Source organism: Diceros bicornis, chromosome 14 (genome assembly GCF_020826845.1).
Source record: "Diceros bicornis minor isolate mBicDic1 chromosome 14, mDicBic1.mat.cur, whole genome shotgun sequence".
Taxonomy (NCBI): Eukaryota; Metazoa; Chordata; class Mammalia; order Perissodactyla; family Rhinocerotidae; genus Diceros; species Diceros bicornis.
The window spans coordinates 63,109,038-63,122,098 of NC_080753.1; the positions used below are offsets into that span (position 1 = coordinate 63,109,038).

Consider the following 13,061-nt stretch of genomic DNA (forward strand, 5'->3'; position numbering starts at 1 on the left):
GATCCCACCAACTATTTCATTTCCATATCCTTCCAATCTAACTGTAGCCCCATTAGGACTTCACCGACAAGGTTTGGCATTACGGTGCATGCGGCTCCCATGTCAAGGAGTCCTAGAAACAACTCTCCTCCATCCCCTGAACATTTTACTCACTCATGTGCACATGCCCTTGGGTCCCTAGCTGGGGGTTGGGCCAAGGGACCCAGGCCCTTTTGTCAATCCTTATTTTGATTCGCTTGTGGGACCATCCTCTCAGGCAGTTCCAGGTCAGGTTTCTCATTGTCATCTGTGCCTTCCATCTTTTAAAATTCCTCCAAACTAGAGTGAATAAAGCAGATTTATTCAAAGCCCTTCAATGTGCTGGGACCAGCAGAGGCTCCCATCCATCCGTCCAACTTCTGAGAGTGCTGTAGTGAAACCTTTATTTTGATCCCAATCAATATCCACTTTATTTATCCAAGAATAACTCTTTAAAGATTTCTGCCCTACTGGGATGGGTCTCTTGACTCTCCCCTTTGTCTTTCTCTCCCATTATGTTGCAAATCTTAGCTACCTATTGTGACTTTAGCTTAACCATTTCTTTTGGTGGCAGCCCTGAGGTAACTCAGAACAGCCTGAATCCAAGCTTGGCTCAGCCACAAGATCCATCCCAACACTTCCCCTTTCATTTTGGTTATCACAGGTAACAACAACAAGAATTGACAGTAGCTGGTTTCTCATTACTTTGTCTTTTCTCTTGCATCCAGTGAGCCAACTCCTCGGGGATGGAAGCCATCATTTCTAAATTCCTTTGGTAACTTTTACCTCTAATAACTAATTGCAGCACAGCTCCAGCTCTATACCATAGATGATCTTGTGGCCACCCAGGAATCAAAGGTTCCTCATCCCTCACCCTTTCCTCCTTCCTCTTCTTGAACCATATGTTTCAGTGAGTCAGGGTGGAGCTAGTGAATCCCACTTCTGACACTAACGGTGAAGCATTTAGGCCAACTGTGAAATTAGAAGGAATGGTGTCCAAGACCTTCCTTACTTCTGACACCAGTTGCAAGGTCAAGGGTCCCCAAGATCACCCTTAGGTTGGATAAATCACCAGGAGGACTCACAGAACTTACTGAAAGGTGTTACACTCACGGTTGCAGTTTGGTTTTTTTTTTTTTTTTTTTTTTTTTACAGGGAAAGGATACAGATTAAAATTAGCCAAGAGTAGAGCATGTAGTCCAGAGGAGTATCTGACGCAGTTTCTGTTGTCCTCCCATGGAGTCAGGACACGTTACTTTCCCTGCATCAATGTGTGACAATATGCATGGAGTATTGCCAACCAGGGAAGCTCACCTGAGTCTCAGTGTTCAGAGTTTCTATTGTGCTTCAGGTGCGTTAGATGTCCCCAGCCACACATCCAAATTCCATCATCTCCTCTGCACATGCCTCTCCTCTTGGCCCTAGAGGTACACACCGCAGGCATGACCTGCCCTTAGAGAGACTCAGGGAGAGAGGCTCATATACCTACTAGACGTGGGCTCAGAGCAGTTTGGGCAAGAAATTCAGACATCCTAGGATTTGGAACATGGTCTAAAAGAGAGTCGCAAGCTTTGGATGAATATGACCTCTTGGTTCTACAAATGTCCCCCATGGGGGAGGCATGGCCAAAAAAGGGAAAAACATGCCTGCAGTTGGAACAGATCCTGTTATTTAGCTAAGCTATTAACCCTTATCAAAGCTTTAATCATGCTTCCTTCTTTTATCACCATAACTACACTATTACCTCTAATTTTTAAGTTTTCCAGGCACTAGATGATCCAAAATGTCTACAAAGGCATATTCCATCTACAAGCCTAGGTGCAGAATCCCAGCCACAGAAAGAGGCTTTGATCTTTCTTCCTTGCCACGTTCTCAGGAAGCCTTAGAACAAGAGGCCAAGGGATTGGGAGGACTCTCAAAAGGCTTGATTGCTACAGCAGATCATGTGGACAATCTTTGTGCCTGGAGCTGCTGCTGTGTGGGCCACTCAGCAAGTTTGCCAGAACTCCCACATTTTCCATGCTCTGCTTCAGGAAATGACCAGAACTGTGGACAAGCCTACTAAAGACACCAACATCATCACCAGAGAACTACAGAACTCCAGCGAATGGTCTTCAACAATTTTCTGGCATTGGACATGATCCTGGCTTCACAAGGGAGCTCTTTTTCAGTGGTCAGAAGTAACCACTATGCACGTGTTCCCATAAATGTCTATGTCACCATCAAAAATATTCACTACAAACAGGGAAATCCATCAAATTGCCACTGTCATCCTCACTCTGCCATTTAAGTGTGCTTAGGCCCAACATCTCAGAGCCTCCTCAACTAGCTCCCTTCAAACTTCAAATTGTGGCTTTACTCCCTAATTTAACCTGTAATAATTCTTATTATTATTATATTCCTAAGTACACCTCTTGTTAAACCCCTGACCTCTAAGACCCTCTGACACCTGTCAGTCTAGGACCACACTCAGCAGATGATACAGCTAGTCCTTCAGGACCAACAAGAACGTGGAAGCCAGCCCACCTCTGACAACTATTGAACCAACATCATCCTCACAATGACTATTATTCCACCCCTAATACCGTTTGACAACAGATTTTGTCTGCCTGAAACAACAGCGGTAATCACCAAGTGTTCACGATTGTCTATTTCTTACCCTCAATTTTGCTTCACCAAACTTTAGTCAGGCTTTCCCCCACCCACAGACCATAAATTCTGGCTTGCCCCCAAGTTTAAACAAGCACTCAGGTGAACACTGTCCCCTTAAGAGCTCAGTATGAGAATCTGCTGACAACAGAGACAAACTTTCCTGTTGCAAAACAACCTGACTTTGCACCTGCTTACCCCCACCCTGTTTGTCTCCTCCCTCACAAGTTCCTGCTTGTCCTGCTCACCTTCCCTGTAAAAGCAAAGCCTATTCTGTTTGATTTGGGATGCTTACAGATTTCCGAGATCAGAGCATTCTCCCCATCACAATAGTCTTTAAAAAATTAAAGTTGCTCTGTCTCTAAGTCTGGATGTGTTTTTATTTGACAGTTGGGTCCCACAGACGAGGATGTTAGATAATTTCCCATCTAGATGAGCACCATCTAGACGCGATGATATCCAGTGTCAGAGTCTGGCCTCCTGTCGCCAGGTGGCAGGTGACCACGTCGGGGCTGTGATTACCGACCGCAATGGGCGAGGCAGGAGCAGGCATGGTGCATGGGTGTGGGCGGGCGCCTGGACAAGGACGTGGTCTCTTTCAGAACCGCCATATTGCCCACCCCAACCTTCCCGCCCCCTCTCCCGCTGCCAATTCACAATGGAGCCTGCGCCCTCACCATGGCCAGCTCCATCCACTGCCCCCCAGTCGTGATCCCAGGCTCCTGCACGCCCTTCCCCACCCATTCCCCTGCTGTGGTCAGTGGCCAGAGGCCAGCATGGACGTCAGTGGCATAAAACTGTGCTGCTTGGAGGGCGGGGTGGAGTTTGTGCCAGGAAACATTGATCCCTGGAGGAAGCCACAGGGTGGGGTCCAGCTGGTCCTCAGACCTGCCTGGACCCATCCATCAGCTGGAATGCTGCGACCTTCAGCCCTGCCTGGGGGTGACAGCCTCCCCAGGATCCACGGCTTTCCCTGGAAGGGCATCTGCTGTGCCCACCCTTCTCCTGCAGTGCCCCTCCCAGCTTTTCAGCCTGTCTCCATAAGATGGCTGATGCTCTGCGGATTTCCAAGCCCCTCGGCAGCAGGTGCTGGAGGACTGGGGGAGTGCAGCTATTGGGTTAGTCCAAGACTCCTTAACTGTCTGACCACAGTGACTGCTGTTCTGAAGACATGAGAGGAAGAAAAGGGCCCTCCTTCCTGACATTTAGAGTGCCAGGACATTATGTGATTCTTTCTTTTCATTTCCAGTTTTGGGAGGTCATCAGTGATGAGCACGGGATCGACCCCACTGGCAGTTACCATGGAGACAGTGACTTGCAGCTGGAGAGAATCAACGTGTACTACAATGAAGCCGCTGGTGATTATTTGAATGTTTTTTTCTCGATCTACCTTGCCTTTCATGCTGTGGCAGAACACACAAATGACAAACAAATGCTTCTTGTGTTCGTTTTAAATGTCAACTGCTAAAGAAAACCACTTTATAGTTCCTTAAGACTCCTGCGTGTTTGCCATGACTAAGCATGCTCAGTATCTCTTTTTTTCAAAGCAGAAAAGCTCCCCTATTCTCTCCCTTTTGTCTCAGATGCTGGAATCTTCTCTAGTGAATTCTGCTGTCAAAGTCACAGAGAGCATGGCCTTGAACGTGAGCCCTTTGCAACTGCAGGTCTAAGTCCTGCCCTTGTCCTCCACAGGTAACAAATACGTACCTCGGGCCATCCTGGTGGATCTGGAGCCGGGCACCATGGACTCAGTCAGGTCTGGACCATTCGGCCAGATCTTCAGGCCAGACAACTTTGTGTTCGGTATGTAGTCACGATCAGTGGGAACTGGCTCAATGAGTCTCCTTCCTCCTGAACACTGTGGAAATCACAGTTCTGAGTGCTGAATGCCGAGGTAGAGACTGTGTGTCCGCAGACAGCCCCGAGGCCTGGCCTCATTCCACCCAGTTCACGGGCGGTCACTTCTCTGGTCACTCTCTGGACAGCTCAAAGAACAGTGTCAGCCTGCAGAGAGCTGCCGTAGCCCTCCCGCTGCAGAGCAGCCTCTGAAGGGCAAAGAATGAAGAGCAATGACAAGGCTTCAAACAGGCGTTAATAGGCTACTGGTGATTTCAGAGGACCAGAGACAACAGGGAACCAGTTCAAGAAGCAAAGGCCAAAGGTCCAGGTTTTGACCAGAAGCCAAGACAGCTGACTTGTCCTCTGATTGTACTGTGCCTTTGCCCCTGCCTGTTAGCTGTTCCTAATTTAAGTATATTAAATACTGAACGCAGACCTGTACAAACTGTCCGTGAACACGGCGCCCTTCCCCCAGCACCGGGCCCTGACGGTGACCCAGCTCACCTAGTAGATGAAATGTCCTTCCCTACCGTCCAAATACTAACAGCAGAGGGACAGGAAGGGTGAGATGATTCTTTGCAGCTCCACAAAGAACCAGGACAGCTTCATATGAGTCACCAGTCTGATGAGGATGCCCAGAAGCTGACGCGGTCAGAGCTGTATTCCTTATACCTCTCAATCAAGAACAAGCCAACTAGTTCTGACTCTAATGCCTCCTAGATCATAAAGGACTCAAAATCCTGTTTCATGCGGGGCTCCAGGAAGAGACTGGAAATGTTTAGCTAGTGAAGAGAAAACCTGGGAAGCATGAAAATTGCAGGTATCTGAAAAGTACGGAGAAGACAGACATCATCAGCTGAGGAGCCAAACCAGGACGAACGGCTAAATGGTTGTGTGGAGAGGCGTGGAGGAGCTTCCCGACAAATGTCTCGGAACAGACACTTGGTGCCAGCCTGTGTTCTTCTGACACTCACTCTTCCCAGACCCCCTACTGCAAGTCCTGCCTGTAACTCCCTTTTGGAAGGAGGACCCCTTCAAGAACAGAAGACTGGAGGCGAAATATCCCAGCTCCCCTGCCTCCCAGTGGGACAACTCCAATCGTGGTCTTCCTCGTCTCCTTCAGAGCCCCCAGTGTGGAACCCTGTGCCCACAGCAGTAACCCGCTCACCAACACAGCCTCTCGACTTCCTTCTCTTTCCCAGCTCAGTTCCCCACTACCCTCCTGCTGCTTCCCGGGACCAGCTCCTAATAACCGTCCACTCAAATCCTTGTCTCAGGTCTGCTTCTGGGAACCGATCTAAGACATTCAGCAAAGAGGAGATTGTATAGTCGTTTCCTATTGCTGTGTAACAAGTTACCAAAAAACTCAGTGGCTTAATACATCACAATCATCTTACAGTTTCCGTGGTCAAGAATCTGGCATGGTGGGCCCTCTGCTTGGGGCCTCACAAGGCTGACCACGCAGGGCTGCTGCATCTGGAGTGCAGGGCCCTCCTCCACACTCCTCAGCTGGTCAGCAGAATCTGACTCCTGCTGTCGTTGGTCTGAGGACCCAGTTTGCGTGCTGTTGACCAGAGGCTGTTGTCTGCTCCTAGAGGCTGCCTGCCGTTCCCTGCCGCATGGCCCTCTCCACAACATGGTAGCCGCTCCTGCAAGGCCAGCAGAAGAGTGTCTCTACTGCTTTAAAACGCTGGTGTCCTCTTCTGCCACCAGCTGGAGAAAACTGTCTGCTTTAAAAGGGCTCACGTGATTAGGGATGACCCAGCTCATCTCCCTATTAAGGTCAACCGATTTGGGACCTTAATTACACCTGCAAAATCCCATTACAGCAGTACCTAGATTAGTGTTTGATTGAACAACTGGGAAAAGGTGTGCACACACCAAGGCCAGGTGAATCTTGGGGCCATCTTCGAATTCTGCCTACCACAAATGGATAGTTTGGGGAGTGGAAAGAACACGGTCTTTGGAACAGCTGGTCTCAACATCTGAAACTGTGCTCACAGAGTAAGGGATTTTCTGCTTGCTAGTTGTACGGCTCTGGGCAGGCATTCGAATCTCTGTGAGCCTTAGCAGCTTACTCCACAAACTGACGCCAATAGTAGCCACTTCCGAGGCTCACCGTGAGGAGTAAATGAAATAACGTATGTAAAGTACTTGTCACAAAACAAGTAGTGAGCACCCTATCAAGGAAGGTGTTCAAGGATAGGCTATATGACCTCTTGTCAGGATTTCTGCAAAGAGAGACCAAGATAGATTAATTTTGGAATATCTTTTAATTTTAAAGTATATGATTTTCCCGTCCCTTTTGACCATAGAAGTCTGTGGCTCCACGTGAACATTCTTGGAAGAGTCAATATCCCTAATCAGCAGAATAAGGCCTTAACTGATTGGTATTAGACTATTTCCTTGGTAGAGACTTCCATAAGTGGGTGGAGCCCACATGCTCACATTAGGGGAAGAGTAGCAAGAGATGGGAAAAAGAATCAAAAAGGAAACTTAACCACCCTTACAATTTCACTTAGGACTAGTTCAAATCCAGGAAGTTAAATCCGTACCTGCAGGCAGCTGTAGTGGAGAGTTCTGCCTTAGGCTGGGCTCGCAGTAGCAACCTAAGATTTTCCGAGGCAGCCTGTGGGGCAGAGGTCCCATTCTTACTTCCCTCTGACGGCCGCTTCCTGGTTTCCTCCTCGTGCTTTTCCATCACTGCCTTTCAGCCCAGATCCAGTATCGGATGGCAGGTTCTCCTCCCAGCATTAATCTCCTGTCAGACTTGACACATTTGTTGACTCAGGTCCTGATCTTGCCCGGCTCCTTTCCTCCCTTGCTCTTCCCCGACTCAGCCTGTGCTCTTTCCGCTGTGGGTGGTCTCAGCCAGTGCCCTATTTTCAGCTTCACTTCTCCAGCATCAGTATTGGCATCTCAATGGGATCCATATGCTTCATTAATTACAAAACTATCCAACCTTAAAAGTTATCTGTGAATAAGCACAGTATACAACTATTCCATGAGTTAAAATTTTGACTTTGAAACATCCTGTACATAGAAATTTCTGGTTGCACATTGCTTCTCTATCCTATCATTCACCAAAAGGCCTAAACCTGCCGCCTTCCCTCAATACACATGCAGCAACCAAGCTGTCCTTGGACCAGTGCGCCCCCTGCTGGCCAATGAGGGGAAATGACTGACCCAAGACCTTTCCTCCCCACCTCACCGGTTTTCTCCAAGGTAACTGTGCACACCGCCACATCTCAAACATCTTCTGAGGTCTTGAAAACTAGTAAGTACTATGCTTATCATGACTAATGGTAAAACTGGCCTTGCTGATGAGATGCAAAGAGTGTACGTAACAAATACTCCTACGAAAAAAAGGATATTGGCAGCATGTTACACAAGCACCAGACTAGGAGTGTTCAGCAAAATTTGGTACAATCAAATAACAAATTTAACAAAATTAATCCACCACATATTCGAAATGATGCCTATGACTATTTTTGTACTACATGACAATTAGGCATAACTAATAACTGATTATACATAAGTAGTAGTATTTCTACACAGTCAAATCAAGTATTTCCGGGGTTTAGTTGGGAAACCAAGGAAGGAACCATCAGAACAAGAAACAATGTGGGGGTTTCTCTGAAGACTCCTGGCTGCACAACTGAGGCCCCAGGAGACTGGCTTTCTCCATAACTTAAATGCTCTAGGCCCAATAAACACTTTTAAAAATGAACCTTAATATTATCTTATAGCTAAAAAAAAGCACTTCATATTTTGAGTGCATTTTTCCCTAGGTATTTTACGAGGTTCGTGGTGTTGGTTTGATGCTCCCACGGCAAAGGCTATTCCGAGAGCTGTCTAGACCATCTAGACAGGTCGGGGGCCGGCAGGGGAAGACGTCTGCGCTACAGGCGGAAACACCGGCACTTTGGGATGGGGCACTGACAGGGCGGGGAACCCCTTCCGGGAGAGCAGAGCAGGGCGAGGGGGGTGACAGAAGAGAGGACGGCTGCAGCAGCTGGGCCGGGACGCCCCCCGGGCAGCTCTGCCCACTCCCGCCTGCGCCTGCGTGCTGCGAGCCTCTCCCCGGCAGGCTTTCCGCAGGAGGCAGAATTATTAGGCTCAGCGCAGCCTAACTGGCTTTCTCACCAGGGGAGACAAATGCTGACGTCAGACTTTCCGTAATTGCTATTTGCCTTGAAAGTGAAACAACAAACTCGAGCTCTGGAGCTTCCAAGAAAATGACCAGCTCCTTTTCTGCCCCCAGTTTGGCCCCACGGAAGTCAGCATGGTTGGCCCCACTCAAATTCGTTGGCAACTCAGATTTTTGTGTGAAAAAAGCGTGTATTCAGAAAATAGGTGGCAAGGAAGCCAGAATGTCGGAAAGTGATGGGAACAGGCTCTGGGGTTCCACGCCTCCTCCAGGAGCCCGTCCAGGCTTGTGCCCTGCCCTTGGCGTGCGCGGGCTCAGAACCGCCCTGCGGGCCGTGAGGACCCTCGTTGACCTGCAGATCTTCAGGGTTTGGGTGGGAAAAAGAGCCTTCTAATGGCGCCTCAGGAGTGTGCTGCTCAGGAGTGTGCTGCTTGTTCATTCCTACAATAGCGCCTGTCCTCGCTGTGGACAGGTTCCTGGACTGGGGGTGAGGATAATGATACCGGGGTGAGTACACAACGTTATGGGGCACAAAGGAGGGGGCATCACAGAGAAAGGGACATTGGAGTTGAGCCCTGATTTATGGAGAAGAGCTGGAAGGGAGGGAGGGAGGGAGGGAGGAAGGAAAGAAATAGGAATACTAACTGTAATAGCTAAGATTTATATAACACTTACTATGGGTCAGGTGAGATTCTAAGTATTTTCACATTATTAATTCATTCAATCCTTATAACACCCCCAGGAGGTACATACTATTATTATTCCAACTGAGAAAATTGAGGCACAGAGAGGTTAAGTAACTTGCCCCAGGTCACACAGCCAATAAAAGGGCAGAGTCAAGATTTGCACCCACTCTGTCCAGGACCCGTGCTCTTAACCACTCGGGGAATGTGGGGGAGGGGGCTGAATGAATGAGGAGAAATCACTCCAGTCATGTGAACCAGCCTTGGCTGGGTAAAGCAGAGTTTGTTCCAGAATTCGGTATGGCCCAGTTACTCCAGATTATGGGGAAATGGTAGCAGTTGGGAGAAGTTTACATATATCTGAGAATTTGTGAGATTATGTCTGATTCAAGTCATGGCATAAGAAAACAGAGTAGTTCTTCATTCCTAATGTTGAAAACAAAAATAATTGAAATTATGTTAAAAAGGAACAAACACCTAAACAACCCATGAAAAGGAAAAAAAGGAAAATAATACATCAAACATGAGTAGTGAAAAAAATGCATCTAGAGAAGAGAAAACACATACTTGTGTTAAAATAATGCCTGCCCAAGAAAGACATACTTGAGGTTTTCAGTATTTTCTAATTTTTCTAATTTTATAACCAGAAAATACATATACAAAAAATGTGTTCTTACCACCATAAAAATACATATGTATATATATGTGTATATTATACACACACACACACACACACATATATATATTTCAATTCTGAAAGGTCCAGATTGACAATTCTAGTAAAAATACTGCATACTGGGACGTGAAACATTCCAGAAAGTGGCTGAAAACCACTACTATATATTTACTCCACATTATTATTGTCTGGTACAAAAATTGATCAGCTTTGGCGGAGTTGACATTTTCAAAGTAAATTAAACTGGGGTTCAGACTGTTTATACGTTAGGCAGTCTTTTTAAAAAGGAAGCATCTTACATGCTTTAAGTAAAATTCCTCCATCTTTGTGAAGAGACGCTTGTATTAAAAGCCTGAAAATGTGTGCTCACAGTCAGAGAGCAGGCAGGGCTGTTTTAGATGAGTTTCACGGGAAAGAGAAATTGGGGTGCCTCGTCCCCGGGGCCTTCTCTGAGGGCACAAACAAATAGGATGTGAGACTTTCAGAATAACTGGGACAACTTTATTCCTGGGATGGTTCTTGAGTTTTCATTATTCTACAGAGGAAACTGATGTTCTCAAAGTTTCAGGACCCCAACTAAATACATTTCAACTAGATGCTGCCTGTCATTTAGCGAGGACCTCAGTTAACAGTGACCATCACCCTGGCAACACCACAGTTCCCAGGGCGCTCACTGGAGCCCTCTCCCTGAAGGGGGGAGGGGAGGAAGGGCAGGCAGAGGAAGGGGATCCTGAGTCCTCGTGTAAAAGGCACGGCCAGCCTTCTACCGGGAATTCACTCCTTCCTTCTCCAGTCTGAATTCTGTCATCAGCACCCAAACTGCCCTCAGGTAGGGGCGGCTCAAGCACTGTCGGTGACATCAGTCCAAAGCAGGAAATGACACGTGGCAGGTGGATGTCAGCTCCCCTCCCCCATCACCCTGCCCAACAGCCAGAAGAGCTGCTCCTATTTAGACACAGAGAGAAATAGGGAGAAAAGAGGTGGTGGGGGGACCGCTTCTCCCCAAAGCTCGTCAACAGCCCACTCCAGGGCAGGGGAGGGTTGGTTGGCCCATTTCCTCTTGCCGTGATCTGCACGGGTGCTGTGCAGAGTAGCATTGCTGTGTGACAGCGTGATGTTCGGGACGCACACACGGTGGAGGAGAGCAGGAGCTCACAGCCTGAAGATGAGTCACCTTAGGTTGGGCAGGCATTATTTTAAAATCTGGCTGTGTCTCTCTCTGATTATATACTCACAGACATCGGGGTGGGCGCTGCAGGAGAGGCAGGCAAATGAGTAAGCAGGCTGGGGTGCATCTGCGGAGCATATCAGGTGGCAGGAGGCAGAAGCCTTGGGAAGAACATTTGCTGCCAGAATCCACAAAGCAGGTAGTCCTCAGGTGCCTGGGCCTGCTGTAATCAATGCTGTCATTGGTTTATTGACTGCACAGTCACCAAACGTCCAGTTCACAGACATTGTCTTTCATCTTCACAATGTAACAAGAACAATTTTCATGTTTCAGATACGGTAATAGAGGCTCAGAGAAGTTATGTGACTTGCTTAACAACCCAACCAGGACACAGCAGAGTAGACACACTCCACGAGAGTGATCCGGCTCTCCACAGGTAGGGAAATGCCCACTTGTGTAGGGTCCCTATGTCCCCAGTGTTGTCCCTTCCAGGTCTCATCCTCTGCTCCTACTTGGACCCAAATTCCCATCTTGAATGAAACAACAAAGGCCAAGAGGCAATTATCTCCAGAAAATAAATCTTTGTGGAATCTGGTAATCAGTGAAGTTCCTCTGGAGAGGTTCTGGAAGGTTCCATCTGGTTATAAAAAGCCCAAGATATGGGAGTTGGGGGTAGAGGTGGGAAGAAGTGGAGGCCAAACCCTAGGAACCTGGGAACACAAGCAGTGGGATGTGCTGTGCTGGGGGCCCAGCAGCATGGGGAAGAGAGAGGAGAAAGTCTAGGAAACCCATCCTCACCCCAAGAGGAGGCACCGACCACTTGCCTGAGTGCTGGGAGGCCCCTGAAGGACCGGTTTCCTAAAGCAGGGGTGATGAAGCCACCACTTGGCCCGCCTCTGATAGTTGCCCACTATTAACACGGCAAATAGCCTTAATATTTATAACAACAGCATCACCTTGGGTTTTATGGGGGCATTTTTGCTCCATAAACTCAATCCACTTTCCTGCTCACAAAGCTGTAATTATCATCATTTTATAGTTGGAGAAACTGGCCCCAGAGAGGAAAAGAAGGGTGCGCTGGGAAACAAATGCAGTCCCCACGTCCCTGTTCACCCAGCCCTGCTCAGATCACCTTGAGAATAATTAGAGTTGGGTCTTACCTCACTCTGACCAAGCCTTTAAAATTCACCTGGGCTTCCCTTTGTAGAAGGAATCTAGATGCCTTGACTTACTAGCTTTGCGGCTAGTCAGCTCTTTGAGCCTCCTTTTCTGAGCTGTGAGATTGGGATAGTCATGTTTACTCTAGAACAGTGCTATTCAAAGGAAATACCATGTGAGCCACATAGGTAATCTAAAATTTTCTAGTAGTCACTACTAGTCTAGTAGGCATTTTAAAAAGTTAACAGAAACAAGTGAAATTAATTTCAAAATTATATCCAAAATATTATTTTGATATGTAATCAATATAAAAAATTAGTACTGGGGCCAGCCTGGTGGCTTAGCGTTAAGTGCGTGCTCCGCTACTGGCAGTCCTGGTTCGGATCCCGGGCACGCACCGACGCACCGCTTCTCCGGCCATGCTGAGGCCGAGTCCCACATACAGCAACTAGAGGGATGTGCAGCTATGACAGACAACTATCTACTGGGGCTTTGGGAAGAAAAGAGGGAAAAAAAGGAGGAGGATTAGCAATAGATGTTAGCTCAGGGCTGATCCTCCTCAAAAAAAAAAAAATTAGGACTAATGGAATATTTTACATTCTTTTAACTTACTGAGTCCACGAAATCCGATGAGTATTTTACACGAAAGCACATCTCAATTCAGACTACCCACGTTTCAGGCGTCCAGGAGCCGCACGTGGCTGGTGGCCTCTGAAGCGG

The 13,061-nt window shown here is 47.7% G+C and overlaps 1 protein-coding gene across 1 annotated transcript; it reads left to right on the forward strand.

The window, feature by feature from the left end:
• Positions 1 to 3,773: 3,773 nt before the first annotated feature.
• LOC131414188 (tubulin beta-4B chain-like) lies at positions 3,774 to 4,759 on the forward strand. Its single transcript, XM_058555373.1, has 2 exons — positions 3,774 to 4,025; positions 4,360 to 4,759. Exons 1-2 carry the CDS (start codon positions 3,839 to 3,841, stop codon positions 4,476 to 4,478), a joined length of 306 nt encoding a protein of 101 aa, XP_058411356.1. The 5' UTR covers positions 3,774 to 3,838; the 3' UTR covers positions 4,479 to 4,759.
• Positions 4,760 to 13,061: the final 8,302 nt, after the last annotated feature.

What these genes read in the sequence shown, in the direction of transcription:
- LOC131414188 (XM_058555373.1), top strand. Translation starts at nt 3,839, where the DNA reads ATGAGAGGAAGAAAAGGGCCCTCCTTCCTGACATTTAGAGTGCCAGGA. An exon ending in GTACTACAATGAAGCCGCTG is followed by an intron (nt 4,026 to 4,359) that starts GTGATTATTTGA and finishes TGTCCTCCACAG; the next exon opens with GTAACAAATACGTACCTCGG.